Source organism: Mus musculus, chromosome 13 (genome assembly GCF_000001635.26).
Source record: "Mus musculus strain C57BL/6J chromosome 13, GRCm38.p6 C57BL/6J".
In the NCBI taxonomy this organism is placed as follows: Eukaryota; Metazoa; Chordata; class Mammalia; order Rodentia; family Muridae; genus Mus; species Mus musculus.
The window spans coordinates 46,760,488-46,779,730 of NC_000079.6; the positions used below are offsets into that span (position 1 = coordinate 46,760,488).

Below are 19,243 nucleotides of genomic sequence, written 5' to 3' on the forward strand. Positions count from 1 at the left end.
AATCACAGTTCAAGGTTGCACTCATGCAAAAACGGCATTACCAAGAGCAACACTTCATTTGTAAAGTCAGGACTCAGCACCTGTCTTAATTTCTTTGAAAGCATTTGGATGGCGGATTGGGAAAGGGCTTCAGACCCACCACCAGGTGATATGATAGAAACATTGCAGAACTTACAATCTTCTTCTCGGGTTTGCTACTGTGTTCTACTGGCATGCTGCTGCCATTGCTTCCTGGGGTTACAATGCAGCCAGGGTTATGTGCCTGGGATGGAGGCATGCTCTGCAAAGGTTAAGACACACAGATGCATCACACACAGGAGACGGTCACAGCCAACATGTCTACCAAGTACATGCATGTTAGAAAGAGCAACAACAACACTTTTATTACATGTGAAGGACACAGCAGCCAATGTTACGGGTCAGAGTTAAACTACAGGTAAAGTCTTAAAGGCGTGCACATACTCTGTGGCAAGGCAAGACATTAGTTTTATCAACAAGGGGACACATAAAGGCCTGTTACAGTTTCAAAATGCCTTTCGGGCACCTCCTTCTCTCTGGAAGGATACAAAAGACCAAAACGTCATTGCTACAGAGAAGCCAACCGTGGCAACAATAATTAAAACCTCCTGTCACAGCCCTGCATGCTTGAGAGAAAGGCTTCTGAGAAGGGGCTTAATGCATGCACAATTCCATGCAGCATCCAACACTCGACTGCCAACCACTGCTCTCTGAAGACTGCACCATTCCAAGCAGTGCTACACAGTAGAGAGAAGTCGAACATTTACCTCTTGGCTTAGGAGAGGTCTGGCTTCCAGGGCCAACCTTTTCTTATGCTCCTCTTTTACAGGCATGAGGGGTTTGAAGAACTTTGGTGGCTGAGGAGAGAACGCTTTAAAAGGGCTGACTGTTAAGGCATGAGGATTCTCTGATGGACAACCTGAGGAATACAAAGAGGGCATGAGTTTTCAGATAGCCGAGCATGGTCGCAGGCGCACAGGGAGCCAGGCCATTACACAGGCTTGGTCCCCAGCTCAATTCCACTTTTATACTGATGGTATCAGGAGGGGGCTAGCTTCATCAATGCAGACAGATGGCTGACTGGGCTGAGCTGCAGGGAACAGGGTCACTAGGCGTATGCCTCTGAATGGTGAGCTTTTGTCCGAGGATTCTCCTCTCTCCCTTCTTTCTTATATTTAATGGCTGAGCCATCTCTCCAGCCCTCTCCCTTCTTTCTTGAGGTGTGAAGCATTCACCATTATAGCCCCTTACCACTCTGGTGTTCTGCTCTGCCTCTGCTCCAAAGCATGAAGCAAGCCGACCCTTGATCAAAACCTTTGAAGTCGTGAGTCCAAACAAACCTTTCTCAGGTGAGTTTTTCTAAGGTAGTTTGTCCTAGCCATGGAAAGTAAGCACCCGCAGCCATGATGCTATCAGATACAACAGCAAAAACAGTATGTGTGTGCGCGCATTTAGTTCAGCCTCCCAACGGCTGAGGGACGAGGGAGTAATCAGGTTAGAGAGATGGATAAGGCTTGCTACCAAACCTGACAACCTGAGTGGATTTTAATCCAGGTGATGGAAAGAGAGAATTGACTCCCCCAAATTGTCCTGTGACCTCAACATGTGTGCTGTGACATACACCCCCAACTCCCTCACACTTATGCAATATAAGCGAAATAAATGCAATGATAAAGTAGAGTCAATAAAATCTATAGCCACAAAGAAGTATTAAAGGGCTGCTGAGTGAGAGAGAATCAGCAACAAGAAACCAAACCTTCTTTCTAAAAAAATATTATGATTTATCTATTTTATGCACATGGGTGCTTTATCTGCATGTATGTCCATGCACAATATACATGTCTGATGCCCAGGGAGGTCAGGAAAGGGTGTCAGATCCCCGGGGACTGGAGTTTTAAATGGTTTTAAGGAGCCATGCTGGTGCTGGGAATCAAACCTGGGTCTTCTGCGACAGAGTCTGTGCTCTAACCACCAAGCTGCCGCTCCAGCCCCGTAACTCTTTGCAAGATCCAGCTGAAGCTCCTCTGATCAGACTAATTCCAGCTCACGACGACGACTTTCCACCTCTGAATTCCTAAGATCTTTATAATATTCGTGTATATTCTGACATTTATCACGAATTCGAACGAATATTATATACACTTTCTCTTAGATCCCTTTTTCCTTGGGCTACGTGGCTATGTAAGACTATACTGATCTCATGCCTTGTTTGGCCTCTGTCTCCTTCTGTTCTCTTTCCAGTTCCTGCTAACTGATTCTTGATTCTTGGTAAAGTGTAAGACAGAAGCTAATCACTGACCCCCGTTTCTATCGACTGTGGGACTCTCTATTGCCCGGGGAGACTGTGTGTTTACATAGTAATGATGCCCCCTGATCTAACTCATTGCTGCTTTCAGTCATGACCCTGTGATAGGTGTTGGACTCAAGTTTCCTTCAAACATTTGAGTATAAAAAAGATGAGATAGGTCAATACTCCTCGGGTTAAGAAAATTGAATGTGAATCACGTATGTCTCAGAACAAGGTCAGAACACGGGGAACTGAATAATGAGCCTGAGAATTTCAAATCCCATACAGAAAGTATTCTTTTCGGCTGGAGAGAGAACTCAGCAGTAGAGAGCGTGCTGAGCATACCTGAGGCTCACGCTTTGATTCCTGGCACCACATATGCATACACACAACTATTATTTTTATATGTTGGACACCCAGCAAAAAGAAATCCCGTGAGTGGACATGGGTTAACTCTGGTTAAGATGAGAGTTTTTGAGCATCTGCGTAAGTGGAATTTGGCTTCACAGTCCAGCTAAAAAGGAATACCACCAAGAGCAATCTTGCCATCACTACCTTCCTTGCTCCTGCGAGGTGAGTCCCTGGGTAAAGTCCCATAGCACGCGACGTCTTGGTAGCTGGAGCTGTAGTCAGACACGTCTAACTGGTTCTCGGGCCAGCCCTGCAAAGTAAAAATATAGGTCAACTTCGATGAAGTCACTCTAAAAAAAATGTGAAAAGCAGCCTGGATTTCAGTTTCTTTTCACTTTTCTCCCCTTTCTTTCTCCTTCTCCTTCTCCTTCTTTTTTGAGACAGAGTCTGGTTGTGTAGTCCTTTCTGACCTCAAACTCAGAGATCCATATGCCTTTGCCGCCCAAGTGCTGGGATTAAAGGCGTGTGCTACTATACCCAACTCTACTCTAATATATATATATGTTATAAAATTAATATATGAAGTATATATTACTAAATATATTAACATAACATATTAAATATATTTTATTTCTTTATTTTTACTTGTTCACTTTTCATCCTGCTCACTGCCCCCTCCCTGTAATTATTTTTTAAAACTACTTTTACTGCAAAACATCTCAAATGTATCTAATGATGATTATACCATGATTAAAACAAATACCACTAAAACCAGAGCGAACAAATTGTTAGCATTTCATTCTAGTTTAAGATTTAATAGAATTGTACACAGTAATGAAATTTTGTTTTGTTTTGTTTTTAGGAGATAGGCTCTCACTATGTAGAGATCTGCCTGCCTCTGCCTGCTGAGGGCCGGGTTTAAAGGACTAGACACCATGCCCTCTAACTCAAGACCAGACTAAAACACTTTTTAATGAAGGTGACCTTTCTCGTCCTAATCCTGCCTGGAAAGCAGCACAAGTTGGGGCTGTCTACAGCAAGCTGGAGGGTGTGCTTATTTGACACACGGCTGACAGACGCTGACTCTAACAGGGAAATCTCTCCTTGAAACTCATTCACCTTCTGAGGGGTTGGCGCTGACTTTAAGGACTGAAGTTTAAGTTTCTCAAGTACGTCAGCAAAGGCTGTAAGCACAGGGGCTGGAGGGGTGGCTCAGTGGCTAAACGCGAGACCTGGGTTCTGCTCTACCCACAAATAGACTCTCAACCGTCTGTCACCCCCACTCTAGGGGACCCAAGGTCCTCTTCTGCCCTCCATGGGCACTGCATGAAAGCACGGCACAGACATACATGGAGACAAACACATACATAAGATAAAATCTTTAACACACATACACACACCTGGACACACAGTATCTTCTCAAGAACTTTGGTGTTGATATGCACTATATACGTACCTTATCGTCTTCATCGAAGCCAGAGAGATCTGGCCGGCTAGAGGAGACCTGCGAGAGACGAACATTTTACCAACATGTCTCACGTATCTAATGATCATCTGGTTCTTCTGAGACAGGTTTCACCCTGGCCCTTGCTAGCCTTGGACTTGCAGTGTTCCTGCCTCTGCCTCCTGCACAGGCGTGCACCACATATGCCTATTAATTTTCTTTTTACTTTATAAATATATTGGCATGGATAGGAGACTTGGACCATCTTCCCTTGCTCCTGCTTTCTCTCACAAGGCACCACAACTGCTCTCAAACTGGGGCTTATTACTTTCACACACATCTCTATAATTACATGAGGACATATGCAGATAAATACTAAATAGTACTAATTTGCATATTTTACACATTGTAGGTGCTATGTTATTTAGTATTCATGGTGCTTTATTGCGTAATGATTCTGGTTCCATTTTTCTACAGATGGCTATCGAGGCTGCTTCTAATATAGTTTTTAAAGATTTATTTATTTAAGATATGCAAGTACACTGTAGTTATCTTCAGATGCCCCAGAAGGCATCAGATCTTATTACGATGGTTGTGAGCCATCATGTGGTTGCTGGGATTTGAACTCGCAACCTTTGGAAGAGCAATCAGTGCTCTTAACTGCTGAGCCATCTCTCCAGCCCTGCTTCTAATATTTTAAAATGCTTTTTTATTTGACATTTGTGTATGAGTGTGTGTCTGTGTCTGTCTGTGTAGACCATGGCATGCATGTGCAAGTCAGAGAAGATAATTCAGAAATGAGTTTTCTCCTTCCACCCTCTGGGTCCTGGGACTGATCCTGGGTCATGAGGCTTGGCAGCAAGTGCCCTTATCAGCTGATCCATCTTGTTATCTGTCTTGTTAACTTGTGTTTTCAGTTACAAAGTATGATGAAATAGGTGTGGTGGCATAAACCTATGATCCTAGTTCTTAGGGAGGCTGAGGCAAGAGGATTACGAATTTGAGGTCACCCTCTCTTGGTTACTTGGTGAGACTGACTAGAAACCCAGAGACAGCATGTTGAGACAGGTCCTCTGCTATCTCTGTCCACTGAGGCTGCGTCCTCACATCCTGGGCTCAAGATTATTACTCTCTTTCTGTTCTGTTTTTGTTTTATGGGACAGCCTCTCACTAAGGTAGACTGGGCTGGCCTCAAGCTGCTAGCCGCTCCTGCCTTAAAAAAAAATACATGAAGAGTTTAGGACGATCTTAAAAAGTCCTATCAAGAAAAAAATTTTTTTTGAGTTTGTTTGTGTTTTTTTTTTAAAAAGAAGTATTTATTTATTTTATATATATGAGTATACTACTGTAGCTTCTTCAGACACACCAGAAGAGGGCATCAGATCCCATTATAGATGGTTATGAGCCACCATGTGGTTGCTGGGAATTGAACTCAGACCCTCTAGAATATCAGTCAGTGCTCTTAACCACTGAGCCATCTCTCCAGCCCTGTTCTTGCTTTTTAAAGTTTATTTCCTAGACTCTATGTTAGTTGCTTCTCTTTGGTGACATTTTTCCTGTAAAGTTTTCCACATTTGGGACACTGCTGTATTTCTTTTCCTTTCCTTTTTTTTTTTTTTTTTTTTTTTTTGGTCTTTCTCAAAACAGGGTTTCTCTGCGTAGCCCTGGCTCTTCTGGAACTCACTCTGTAGACCAGGTTGGCCTCAGACTCACAGAGATCTGCCTGCCTCTGCCTCCCAAGTGCTGGAATTAAAGGTGTGCGCCACCACCACCCAGCTTAGCATTTCTTTTGGTGGGGAAGGCATTCTCCTTTAATATTATTATCTAAAGCTAGAGCTTTGACACATACTCAGCCCTTGAACAATAGCTTTACAAGTGTCTTATTTTATGCTCTGGTTCCGGGGTACATGTACATCAAATAAATGTCGAACCATTGATCAGGATGCTTCCTCCCTTTTTATTTACTTTTGTTTTTTCGAGACAGGGTTTCTCTGTCTAGCCCTGGCTGTCCTGGAACTCACTCTGTAGACCTCGAACCCAGAAATCTGCCTGCCTTGGGATTAAAGGCATGTGCCAAACTTTCCCGGCGCTCCTTTTTTATTTTAGACTTCTACACAGCCCTGGCTGGCTTGACTTGGCCCACTGAGTGCTGTGGTTACAGAGTGTACCGCTGCACCCAGATCTATTTGTAAACTCTTCTTCTTAAGTTATATACATTTCTGAACATTTTCACTACATTTTATTGTGCAAGTACTGTGTGGCTGTGGCTGTGCATGCGTGCATGAGTGCACGAGCGCGCGCGCGCGCGCGCGTGTGTGTGTGTGTGTCTGTGTGTGTGTGTGTCCAGAGGACAACTTGTAGGAGTTGGTATTTTCTTTCTACCTTGTGGGTCCCAGGAATTGATCTCTGGTTGTTAGCCAGCCTGTGCTTTTTTCTGCTGAGCCATCTCACAAGCCCCTTACACTGTTATTTTTTTTAATGATTTATTTATTTTTATTTTATGCACACTGGTGCATGTATATCTCTGAGAAGGTGCCAGATCCCCTGAAACTGGAGTTATAGACAGTTGTGAGCCACCATGTGGTTGCTGGGAATTGATCCCAGTTCCTCTGGAAGAGCAGCCAGTGCTCTTAACTACGGAGCCATCTCTCCTGCACTTATGTTTCTTTCTTTCTTTCTTTCTTTTTAAATCTTTAATGAAGACATATATAATGCAGAGACATAGTCGTCTTCTGGAGCAGAGTCCAGAACACCAAGAAAAACATTCCCCGCTGGACTGATCATCTGCGTTATTCGACCTCTGAAGCTACACTATAATCCCACACTCCTGTGGGAAGTGGAGTTAGCATTGGAGTTGCTGGTCCAGACATATCTTCTGTTCTAAGTTCCCACCCCTAGCTTCAGCATCTTCAAAACTGTCTCCATTCTCAGGGAGTGTGGCAGAGTTGTAGAGACAGGCCCCAGGCAGATGGAAACGACCTGTCTGGATTTCCTCTGCTCTAGTATAGCACTGTCTGTCCCCAGACCGGCACCAAGCAGCAGGCCTGGGAAAGATTTAGTGCAGTGCTCTTAGGTTTCTTAATAATATTCTTGTTCTTTCATTTCTTGTACTGTCTAGAATTCTCACTGGGATGTAGTGAAGTAGGCATTTTAGAGCTAATGATTTCCATTTAAGTACCAATATTTATATTCCGCAACTGTTGGTTATATATATTTTTATTATCAGTTACTTCTATATACGTTTAAGCTGTATTATAAGGTCTTCCTTGATAAATCAGTTAATTGGTAGAGTGCCTTAAAAAAATTTTTTTTTTCAATTAGCTAGGCATAGTGGTGCATACCTCTAGTCCCAGTACTTAGGTGGTAAAGTCTGGTGATCTCTGTGAGTTTGAGACTATCCAAGGCTAGATAATGGGACCCTATTTCAAAACAAAACAAGACACCCAAGAAGACAAAATGGTATGCATGTGTTTGCGCACACAAGCGTGCAGGTATCTCTTCTTTTCTTCCTCTGTAGTCCTGAAGATGGTGGCTGGGCATGCGGACGATAGGCAAGTGACCTACACTGACCTACACCCTCAGCCTGGGAGAATGCTTTCAGTTTATAACTCACGAGTCTCTCGCTGCCTATTTTACGTTGTCAGTATAGTGCAGTGAGTGTACATGTGCGTGTGTGCCTACGCTCACCCACGTAGAGGACGGAGGTTGACCTCAGGTGCCTTCTGTTGCTTTCTGCCTTACTTTTCTGAGACAGGGTCTTTGAACTCACAATGCGCCACTGTGGCTAGTCTGGCTGGCCTGCACACTCCAGAGATCTCCCTGTCTCTGCACCCCATCACTGGGTTTACAAGAGCACACCACCATGTCAGGTTTTTATCCAGGAATGCCAGGAATCCAAACACAGGCTTGTGTGGCAAACACCGTACACACTAACGCAGTGGTGGCTCTCAGCCTGTGGTTGCTGGGGCCTGGGATTTCCTTTTGTTTGATAGAACCCCTTTAAGGTTGAATGGCCCTCTCACAGGGGCCACATATCAGATATCCTGCATACTAGGTATTTACACTATGATTTATAACAGTAGCAAAATTACAGTATGAAGTGGCAGCAGAAATAAATTGTGCAGTTGGGGGTCAGCACAGCATGAGGAAGTGTATTAAAGGGTCGCAGTATTAGGAAGGCTGAGAACCCCTGGTCTAAGGCTTCATCCAACCTCTTCTTATTTGCTTCTAATGTTTGTATTGTGTTCAGGACCTGCTGGGTAGTGAGTGCCGCGTGACGTTTTGGCCAGTCCTCACATTAGGAAGGGAAGGGTCTTCCTTCACACTGCTGCGCCCAGGAAGACACTGCTGTGCCCAGGAAGACACTGCTGTAAAGTGGTCTTTACACTAATCTGCTTTCACCTCCCTGCCGCTAGAAGAGGCTCTGCCCTCTGGGGTGCCCCACCTCTAGTACTGTGTACTCTGTTCCCACCATGTAAGCGCCAACCCCCTGTGGTCTCAGATCCTCCACCCCCAAATCTTGGGGTAAGTCCCCTGAGCAGCCGGACCCTGGCAGCGTGTACTCACGTTGTGAACGTTCGGTGTACTGAGGCTTCTCCGAATGTGCCTCGCTTTGGTGGAAAGCGCTTCCTTCACCGTGACAGCCTGTAAATACACAGCAAAGCAGAGATAACAGATATCTAGACTGTCTCGTATGGCTATAAACTGGACAGACACGTGTTTACTTTAGAAGATTCAGAAAACACAAATGTAAAAACCACTTCAATGCTACACACACAGAGAAATCAATATTTCTAAGACTGCTACTGTGACCAAATGTGTTCAAAACAACAACAAAACAAAAAAGGAAGGAAGGAAGGAAGGAAGGAAGGGAGGGAGGGAGGGAGGGAGGGAGGGAGGGAGGGAGGGAGGAAGGAAGGAAAAAAGATCCAATCTTTCAAATACATTAAAAATTCAAAACACAAACCAGAAAAGCTGCTGAGCAGAAGACATGCTATAAATTGATGCAAGTGTGCAGAAAAAGAAGGAAATAACACCCTAGGAAGTGATGCTGTTGGGTTTTTGTGTCCAGATTTCAGTATGTTCTACACTAAAAGGAGATTGTTTTGAAAAACACCAAAGGACTGGAGAGATGGCTCAGCAGTTAAGAGCACTGGCTGCTCTTCCAGAGGTCTTGAGTTCAATTCCCAGCAACCACATGGTGGCTCACAACCATCCGTAATGGGATCTGACTCCCTCTTCTGGTGTGTCTGAAGACAGCTACATTGTAGTCACATAAAATAAATTAAAAAATCTTTTTCAAAAAAGGAAAAAGAAAAAGAAAGAGAAAAAGAAAAAGAAAAAGAAAAATACCAACTGCACCTCTCTAGTCACCCAGAGCACAGTCAGGTGAGCTCTGGTCCCAAAGGATCATGCACACGCTATACATCTGTCTCAGCTCTGCTGCTAGTGCACTATTTATTATTATTATTATTTCCTAATATGGAGGATCTCATGCAGCCTAGGTCAGGCTAGACTCATGTAGCCAAAAATAACTGAACTTGTGAGCCTCCTGCCTCCACCTCGAACATGCTGGGATTCCAAGTGTACATGACCACCATGCCCAGGTCGTGTAGAGTTCAGACCCAGGTTCTCAAGCATGCTGGGCAAGCACACCACCAACTCTGATGAGTTTCTTTAAATCACACATCAGTCTGGCAACTTAAATGCCTAAATATTAAGAATAAAGTAACAAAATACGGCTTAACATAAGGATTTGGGAGCCCATCTACTTGGGCTATAGGCCACTGCCTTGCTGGGTAACTTCTTATGGCCTCAATTTTCTCTTTGGAAAAAGAAGTTACAACAGAACTTCCACCCAAGGTAATCTTGACCATTAAGTCATATAATGAATGTACTTACATCATTTGAACCTAGTACTTGGGGGCTTATTAGTGTGGCAACACAGATGTATAATCCAGCACTTGAGAGCAGAGGCAGGAGGACAGCTACATGCTGGAGACCCAACTAGTATACATATTGAGTCCTAATGCAGGCAGGTCTCTAGGACAAGATCCTTTTATCAAAACAAAGAAACAAACACATACAACACACATCACACACCCACACCCACATACCTCAAAGCTCTCACACATACAATACACATAACATACACATAAACTCAACACACATGTACACCACACCCCACATATTACAAACAACACACATGTACAACATACACTATACACATACATCACATTACACACAAACAGACACATGTACAACATATATACATCACACACAAAACACACATAGGTACCACACACACAGACACACATGCACACAGACACTCATAGCACATACACATACACAAACATACACGTACATTCAGTACACATGTACAACATACACCACACCACATACACAAACACCACACATGTACAACACAGATTATATACATACAACACATAACACACAAACACCCACATGTACCACACACACACACATACTTGTCAGAGTCCTTTCACTGAGGAAATGGCTACCCACGCACTCCTTCTCTGAGCAACTCTGAGAGGTGTCTGCTTCATCTCTGCCCATAGCTGGGGAAAGCTGGCAATGGCATCCTCAGGGCTAGACAGTCAGCTACGCACCTGCCGGAGCCGCTCCAGGCTCAGGATATTCTCCACCTGCAGCACGCCCCGCGTGTACTTCTCGATGTATGTCTCCCCATCCAAAGTGCCCTCGTTCTCACTCCGCGCTGCCAGGAGGGCCAGGGTTTCCCGGTCCTCAATCTCCTCGGTCGCCTAAGGCACAGAAAGGAGGCGACTGTTTTTCTGTGAATGGTGTTTCCGGAAGTGTCTCCACGTGCTCTCAAAGCGTTGAGAGCTACCGCTCCCCTTACACTCGCACAGTGGCATCTGAAACAGCAGCAGGTGTTACCTTTGGGATATTGGATACTATCTCATAGGTCACGCCGCAGGAGTAACATATATTGATCAGTGATATTCGTCTCTTCAAACTCTGGGTGAAACTCTGGTAGAAAAGGAAAGGCAAGCTGGGTTAAACTGTGTGACAAATCTAAGATGAACACTTCATATTCTGCCAACTGGAAAAGTATTATAAATTATTCAAATAGAATAGATATTTTCAACAAAACAGAAAAAAAAAAACAAAAAAAAACAAAACCCCTGAACTTAAAAAAAGCTGGGCATGGCGGCTCACATCTAAAAATCCCAGTATGTGAGGGGTTGAGGCAGGAGGGTCCTTTTTCCATTTCAAAGTTCATCTGGTCACACAGTGAATGCACTGGCTTGAGGCCAAGGCTGCACTACTTGATGAGACCCTGTCTCAAGTAACTTACTAAATAAAAGAAAAAGAAAAGGGCAGAAAACAAACAAAAAACCTAAACCAAACATTAAACCTAGAAATCCGACTCTGGTTGGCAAGATGGTTGTGTGAATAGAGGCATCTGGAGTTTGATCCCTGGGACCCACATAGTGGGAGGAGCCTACTGACCTCTGACCTCCACACACAGGCCTCACAGTATCCAAGTGCAAAAAAGATATATAAAAGTGATAAACCTCTTTTAAAACACCTTGTCCCCACTTGGTGTAGTGACACACACCTTTTGTCCCAGCACTCAGGGGCACTTTATTCAGCTGTCCTAGGACAGTGTGAAGAACACTGAGAGGTCAGTTTGTAGACAGCACCTCTATCGTGGAGTTTGGCAAAGCAATAGAAATCTGCCTTGCCATTGACATGACTGGGCCTCCCATATCAGCTGCTACCAGCACAGTTAGCTATAGCTGCTGCCTGCAAATACTGTAGTTCTTTTTCAAGAAAAGGTCCATTTTATTTGTATGTGTGTCTGTCTGTGTGTGAGTGTGTACACGTGTGTGGGGTACCTGAGGAGGACAGAAGGGGGTGTCAGATCCCCTGGAGCTGGATGTAAGTCACCTGACACGGGTACTGGGAAGCAAATTCTTTATATGGGCAGCGAGGGCTCTTACCTGCTGAGCCCCAAAGACTGGATATCCTAACCAGTGAATGTGATAAGATTAGAGTCTGGGGCTAGAGTTTCCTTCTGCGGTCTACATCTGGCCACCATGGTCACTGCTGTCTACCAAGGTTACAAAACATGACGTGACCCAGAGGAGACAAACTGTGCCTTTGGATGCTCTATGGCCAGTCAGTCCCATCACTACCTGCTTGTTATAAATATTGGCCGCGATCCGCTTCCGCAACACTAGCTCCATGGCGGCCGGGTGGCTGAGCTGCACGGTGGTCTTCACGATCAGGTAGATCCTTTCATTCTGCGGTGTGACCCGATTCAGGTGAAGAGAGTCGTGCACAGAGGAGTCCCAGGAGGCTGTGGCTGAAACCTTGGAGTAGCAGAAAGTTGGGGGACAGAAGTAAAGCCTCTTCAGTGGACATCCCAGAGAAAGTCAAGCAACCCTTGTGCTGGCTAGTTTTGTGTCAACTTGACACAGCTGGAGTTATCACAGAAAACGGAGCTTCAGTTGAGGAAGTGCCTCCATGAGATCCAACTGTAAGGCATTTTCTCAATTAGTGATCAAAGGGGAAAGGCCCCTTGTGGGTGGGACCATCTCTGGGCTGGTAGTCTTGGGTTCTATAAGAGAGCAACTGAGCAAGCCAGGGGAAGCAAGCCAGTAAGTACCATCCCTCCATGGCCTCTGCATCAGCTCCTGCTTCCTGCCCTGCTTGAGTTCCAGTCCTGACTTCCTTTGGTGATGAACAGCAATGTGGAAGTGTAAGCCGAATAAACCCTTTCCTCCCCAACTTGCTTCTTGGTCATGATGTTTGTGCAGGAATAGAAACCCTGACTAAGACAACCCTACTTGCTGTTGTCATGCAGATGTCTTCCTTTGTCTCTTTGGAATGGTGGTATTTGTTCAATGCCCTGCATCCCCTTCTCCCAGAGCTGACCACAGCCGTTTATCAGGCTGGTGGGGCTCCTGCGCTCATGTGAAGACCCGAGAGAGCCCGGGGTAAGTTACCTCGTCATCACTGTGCTTTATGATGGGCAGGTAGAAAAACTGACTGCCGTGTTCCTTGGGCAGGATGGAGTTCACACCGGACGCATGGGGGCCCACCAGCTGCTCATTGGCACTGAGGTCATCCGCTGACCAAGGTCAAGGCACGGGATGAAAACAGAGCAAAGAAACTCAGCTTTTAAGCAATAGTGACATTGGAAAATATGCCTTTTAAATTTATTTTTCCACATTGTACTTTATTGTTTTTTTATTAGTTGAAAAAAAATCAGCCTAAAAATCAATAGGTTTCACATGACATGTAGTCCATTACCCTCTCTTCTGCATCCTACCTTGAGATCTCTTCTTCTAGCCCCTGCCCCACCCCCCTTTACTTCACACACTATGATTTATAAAATTGTGATGGTTCAGGGACTGAATTCAAACTTATGCAGGTTAAAGACACTCCATCACTGAGCTACACCCCAGCCTCGAAATACTCATAAGGTAGATAAAGGACACTTCTGGTTTTGTTTATTCTTTTATTTCATATCCTGAAACTGAAATAGATTCTCAAAGATTCTCAATAGCTATTATTGTTTTAAAATATAACCACATTAGTCAAAAAGTTCCCTTGGGAGCACCCTCTAAGATAGAGCATCTCCCATGTGTAGTCTTATTACCCTCGAACTACCCAAATACATTCCCTAAACTTAAACTCATATTAAATGCATCTACCTATCTATCTATCTATCTATCTATCTATCTATCTATCTATCATCTATCCATCCAATTATTTTTGTGACAAGGGCTATGCAGCTCTGGCCATCCTGGAATTCACTATGCAGACCAGGCAGGCCTCAAACTGCTAGAGATCCACCTCCCTCTGCCTCCTGAGTGCTGGGATTAAAAGTGTGTGCTACCGTGCCTGCTTTCTTTCCCACCTGTGAATTCTACCTAAGAGTTCATACAGACGGGACTTCGCTTCTAACGCACCCTGAAGACCACTGTCCCTTCCACATTCAAGAGCAACTGTTACCCTTCTCAGCCTTGGAGGCTGAGCTCACTAGGCAACTGCTCTACCACCAAGCTAAATACCCAACCTGTCCCCTTAAGAGCTTATTTATTTACACGAAGGCTACTGTCTACTTGCAGGTTCATGGACAGCTCTTGGGAGTTAGTTCTCTCCTACTGGGTAACATCTGGGGTCAAGCTCAGGTAGTCAGGCTCCTGTGTTTCTACCTGCTGAGCTACACTGAACCCCACCTCCACACATAAACACAGACACTTTTACTGTGAGACAGACTCTAAGTTACCCTGGCTGGCCTGGAAGCTTTTATCTTCTTTGTCTTGGCTTCTCAAGTAGCTTGGAGGATGCCAGACCTCAAAACTGTACAGGGTGGTGGTGGAGAATAGTCTGAACTTACGGACTTCTGCATGCTGGGCTAGCGATCTATTAATGAGCTATACCCTCAGTTCAAGGTGAGACCAAGGTCATTTATGGTCCTCAAACTGCTGGGGGTTGAGGGCTGAGGGCACTAGGCAGACATGCAATCCCTTAGCCCTTGTCAAGCATGACACAGAATCTCTGGTTAAACTGGTCACTGATATATCAGACCACACGCTTTGTGTTCCTGTTTTCAAAGTCCTGGCTGCTTCCTGTGAGCATCTGTCCTCCAGTGACCACGGGCCATGCTGATACATGTGACCAAAGCCACACTGTCACCTAGTTTGTCTTATCAGTAGCTGCCAAAGCAATTTATGACCAAAATACCCCAAGTCTGAGGAGACAACCATCTTAGCTGAGTTCGACAATCGTGGGATGGGTGAGTGCCTGCCTACTTACCGTTCAGATCCAGGAAGAGAACCGGGATGTGTGTTTCCATGCCAGGAGGTGGGACCCTAAATTCAACAGCAAAGTTTAAGCGTAAGAATAAGTGTGTTATGTATTCTGCTGATTAATAAAGTCCACAGAACCCAAAAAGGTTAACAAGCCGAAGGGCCCAAGTGAGGATACCTCAGTTCCACTTGGGAGGGAGAACAAAGCAATCAGAAGGGGGGAGGGAGAGAGGGACCTGGGTAGGTAAGGGAACAGGGAGAGGAAGAGGGGACATGATCAGGTATTGGGTGTAGGAAAAGGACTGAAGCCCCGAGGGCCTGCAGAAAGAATGGGAACAGGCAACTTTGGGAAGTAGGAGGTGGGAGAATCCTTCAGAATATACCAGAGACCTGTGAGGTGAGAGACTCTCAAGACTCAAAGGGAAGGACCTTAGATGAGATGCCCTACAGTGGGGACAGGGAACCTGTAGAGCCCACCTCCAGCAGAAAGACCGGGCATCAAGTGAGGGATAAGGTTGTCACCCCTATAGTATGTAAGTGAATGTTTAGGGCATGATTCTGCTGTGAGAATGAGAGTTAGCTACCATTACATAAGTATGCACAAGAGGTACTGTAGATGTACAATATGCACTACAATATATATGCTATATCAAGGGAACAAACCTCTTTATGTATTCTCTCTAAGTCTCATGACAGTACACAAACAGCCCCACTTACATATCAGGATTAAAGGCAGAAAGGAGTCTGAGAAACACAACTAAGAGGCCGTGACTACGTTGGCAGAGGACTTGCCTAGCACGCACAGAGCCCTGGATGAAATCTCCAGAGCTGTATAAAATGGGTGTGGTGGTGAATACCTACAACTCCAGCACTTGGGAGGTGGAGGCAGAGGGATCAGAGGTTTAAGGCCATCCTTGGTTACCTATCAAGTTTGAGGCTACACGGGATATGCGAGACCCTAACTCCGTACCCACTCAAAACAAACAAGGGCTGAAGCTGGACACTGTAGCCAGGCCACGTGTTTCATTCTAGACTGGAGGACAGACAACGGGCTGTTTCTTAGGAGCAGACCAAGTACTGGCTGGGTGCTCAGGTCACTGACCTATCCCATCATGCTTCAGTGCTTACTCTATAGCAGTGGTTCTCAACCCGTGGGTCTCGACCCCCATGGCAAACCTCTATCTCCAAAAACACCCACCTTACCATCCTTAACCGTAGCAAAACTACAGTCAGGAAGTAGCAATGAGATAATGTTATGGCTGGGGTCACCACAGCCCGAGGAACTGGAAAAGTGTCCCAGGCTTAGGAAGCATGAGAAGCATCGCACTGTCACATTAATACTGGTCACTGTCACATTAATACTGGTCACATTAAGCACAGGCCAGGGCAAACAGGACCTATTTCCTGTGTTCTTCCGGTATGTCCTGACACCTCCTTCTCAGTCTAGAGGGAGGAGACAGGATCCAAGTTGTTTATGCAAAAGAACAGGGGAATGCAAACGGAACTTTACTCCCAGTCAGATGGCCTTTGGAAGGAGACAGAGAAGTTAGAAAGAGAAGAGTCAGTGCTGGAGAAGGGCGGCCCTTCCCTCAGCTGCAGCTAGTCGATCCTGAAAAGCTATCTGCACGCTCTGGTCACAGGCAATGCCCAGCACCCTGCCAGCCTGCACAGAGAAGGGTGAGCGGCCTTACCAGTCAGCAGGTGCCCCGGGGATTCCGCTGCCAGGGGCGGGCACCAGCACAGCATTCCTCTCCTCTGTCAGCCCCACCCACTGCTCCACCAGCCTGGCTTCCCGCTCCATGTCGTCTTCTGTTTTCTCTGTAGAGTGACAGAAGATCATGACTAACAGCCAGCAAGAGAAAGGGCAACTGCCACATTTAACACAGCTAGATTTTCACTCTGGGACGTCTGGAATGGTTTATATGTCTATCATGTTCCAGAAGAAAGCCTGAGATAGGATGGGGCACCAGCTCTAGGGAGCAGAGGCCAGAAGAAATGCACAGAACAGGGGCAGTGACTAGGAGGTACGTGTGAGTGTGTGTATATATGTATGTGTGTATATATGTGTATGAGTGTATATATGTGTGAGTGTGTCTGTGTGAGTGTGTGTCTGTGAGTGTTATGTGTGAGTGAGAGTATGTGTGGATGTGTGTCTGTGTGTGTGTTGAATTTGGGTGTGTGTATATGTGTCTCTGTGTATAAGTGTATGTGTGTAGGGGGTTACTTGAGCTGTATCTGGGGGGGGGAATAGAAATACACACCATATCTACTTTACACACTTGCTAGAATGTTTCAGTTCATTACTGGGTGTGGTGTGGCGTGGCTTATAAGGTGAGAAGCCACGTTAAAAAGATAGACAATTTCAAAGTCTCAGATACCTCGCTCTGTAAAACTCTTGTTTTCCTTCATGCTCATTGTGAAAAGGATTTACTGGATACATTTTTAAACCTTCATGCTCCTAACTCAATTCTGGGGTTGCCTAGTGTACTGGCTAGTTTTGTATCAATTTGATACAGGCTGGAGTTATCACAGAGAAAGGAGCTTCAGTTAGGGAAATGCCTCCATGAGATCCAGCTGTAAGGCATTTTCTCAATTAGTGATCAAGGGGAAAGGCCCCTTGTGGGTGGGACCATCTCTGGGCTGGTAGTCTTGGGTTCTATAAGAGACCAGGCTGAGCAAGCCTGGGGAGGCAAACCAGTAAAGAACATCCCTCCATGGCCTCTGCATCAGCTCCTGCTTCCTGACCTGCTTTAGTTCCAGTCCTGACTTCCCTGGTGATGAACAGCAATGTGGAAGTGTAAACTGAATAAACCCTTTCCTCCCCAACTTGCTTCTTGGTCATGATGTTTGTGCAGGAATAGAAACCCTGACTAAGACACCTAGGTACACTCACTGAATTTTCATCAGTGGACAAGGCACACAAACATAACCATACGCCACTCACTGAGCTAAGAATGGTTTTCCAAGGAGAATTTTATCGACGTGAAATGGAGCAGCGTGCATATGTGCTTATAACATGAGTGACCATGAAGTAAAAGCCAGAGCACAAGGTTGGCTTGGTCATTCATTCATTGAAGACAGGGGTTTCATTATGCAGCCTTGGCTGGTTTGGAACTCACTATGGAGACCATGATCACCTTCAGCTCACATAGATCCATCTGCCTCTGTCTCCCAAAAGCTGGGATTAAAGGGATAAGCTACCACACACATGACTCACAAGGATTCTTTTTTCATTTTTTTTCTTCCTCTTGGCTACTGTAAAATACTGAAAAAAACCCTTCTCCTGGAAGAGTTTATTCCCATGTACTTTTTTTTTTTTAACATTTATTTAGTGTGGGGGATGGGACAAGCACATCATAGCACATGTGCACATGAGAGGGTGGCTGTGAGTCAGTTCCCACCTTCTACCAGTTGGGCTTTGGGGATTGAACTCCTGTTGTGAGGCTTGGTGGCAAGTCCCATCAGCTGCTGAGCCATCTTGTGAACCCCATCACATACCTTTTTTATTGCTGACTTTTTTAATCTGTTCGTCTAAGTATTCCCGTCGTTTAATGAGTGCATCGGACCATCTCTCTCTTACACAATTCAAGTCTTCTTCCTGACAATGAGAGGGGAGATTTTTTTTCTCTATAGAACATGAAGACGATGGCTTGTTTTGTTTAAAGAAGACATTTAAATAGATTGGGGAACTTTTCATTAGGAAAAGCCATTGAATGTCACAGTGATTAATTGATATGTGAGAAAGCAGAGGTTCAATGCTCCATGCTGACCAAGGATGCTGGTACCCAGAAACCAGAGCCCCTGGATCTTCAGAAGTTACACTGGAAGACAAGACAGGCTCAAAGGATGCTAAAACAGGATGCTTTTACACTGCGGGATGATTTTTTGCTATATGTATGCACAGCCATGCCGGTGTGCATTTGTATGATAGGGATTCACTGAAAGACGTGTGATTTCAAGCAGGATACCATAAGCAAAGCCCAAAGCGCAGAACATCAAATGGTAGGTAGGGAGTGACAGGCATTTATGGAGCTCACAGTTCAATAGCCTTATTATTAATACATGATTTTTTCCCCCGAAAGGCAATGAATAGGTCAGCAGAAAACCTCCAGAACTCGCTGCAAAGATTTCACAGCCAACCGTCACCACAAGGCTAATCAAACATCTCCCATGCGGGAAGCCATGCTAGAAGAGATCCCAGAAGCAGCCGCCGGACTCCACTGTGAACACGGCAGGAAGCATGCCCAAAGCTGGAAGGTGTTAGTTGGTGGCACAGCTGAGACCCGAGAGGATGCTGACCTTCTGCCTGCAAGGTCTGGCTTTGTCCACTTTCAG

The 19,243-nt window shown here is 45.2% G+C and overlaps 1 protein-coding gene and 1 non-coding gene across 10 annotated transcripts in view; both read right to left on the reverse strand.

Annotated features, from left to right (window-relative positions):
• Kif13a (kinesin family member 13A) overlaps positions 1-19,243 on the reverse strand; it is a 180,831-nt gene that overhangs the window by 11,401 nt on the left and 150,187 nt on the right. For 5 of the 9 annotated variants that reach the window (XM_006516864.4, XM_011244374.3, XM_006516862.4 and 2 more), the window contains 12 exons: positions 18,407-18,506; positions 16,600-16,726; positions 14,916-14,971; positions 13,097-13,221; positions 12,284-12,460; positions 11,019-11,111; positions 10,730-10,882; positions 8,667-8,744; positions 4,113-4,160; positions 2,861-2,966; positions 786-937; positions 176-280 (listed from right to left, as the gene is read on the reverse strand). In XM_006516864.4, the coding sequence (XP_006516927.1) occupies positions 176-280; positions 786-937; positions 2,861-2,966; positions 4,113-4,160; positions 8,667-8,744; positions 10,730-10,882; positions 11,019-11,111; positions 12,284-12,460; positions 13,097-13,221; positions 14,916-14,971; positions 16,600-16,726; positions 18,407-18,506 (1,320 nt within the window). The remainder of the gene's footprint in view (positions 1-175; positions 281-785; positions 938-2,860; positions 2,967-4,112; positions 4,161-8,666; positions 8,745-10,729; positions 10,883-11,018; positions 11,112-12,283; positions 12,461-13,096; positions 13,222-14,915; positions 14,972-16,599; positions 16,727-18,406; positions 18,507-19,243) is intronic. The other 4 variants (XM_011244376.3, XM_017315400.2, XM_011244375.3 and 1 more) reach the window with 1 other exon arrangement.
• On the reverse strand, positions 7,033-7,162 carry Gm24620. The gene has a single exon (XR_003950728.1). It is a non-coding gene; the product is annotated as a small nucleolar RNA SNORA55 (small nucleolar RNA).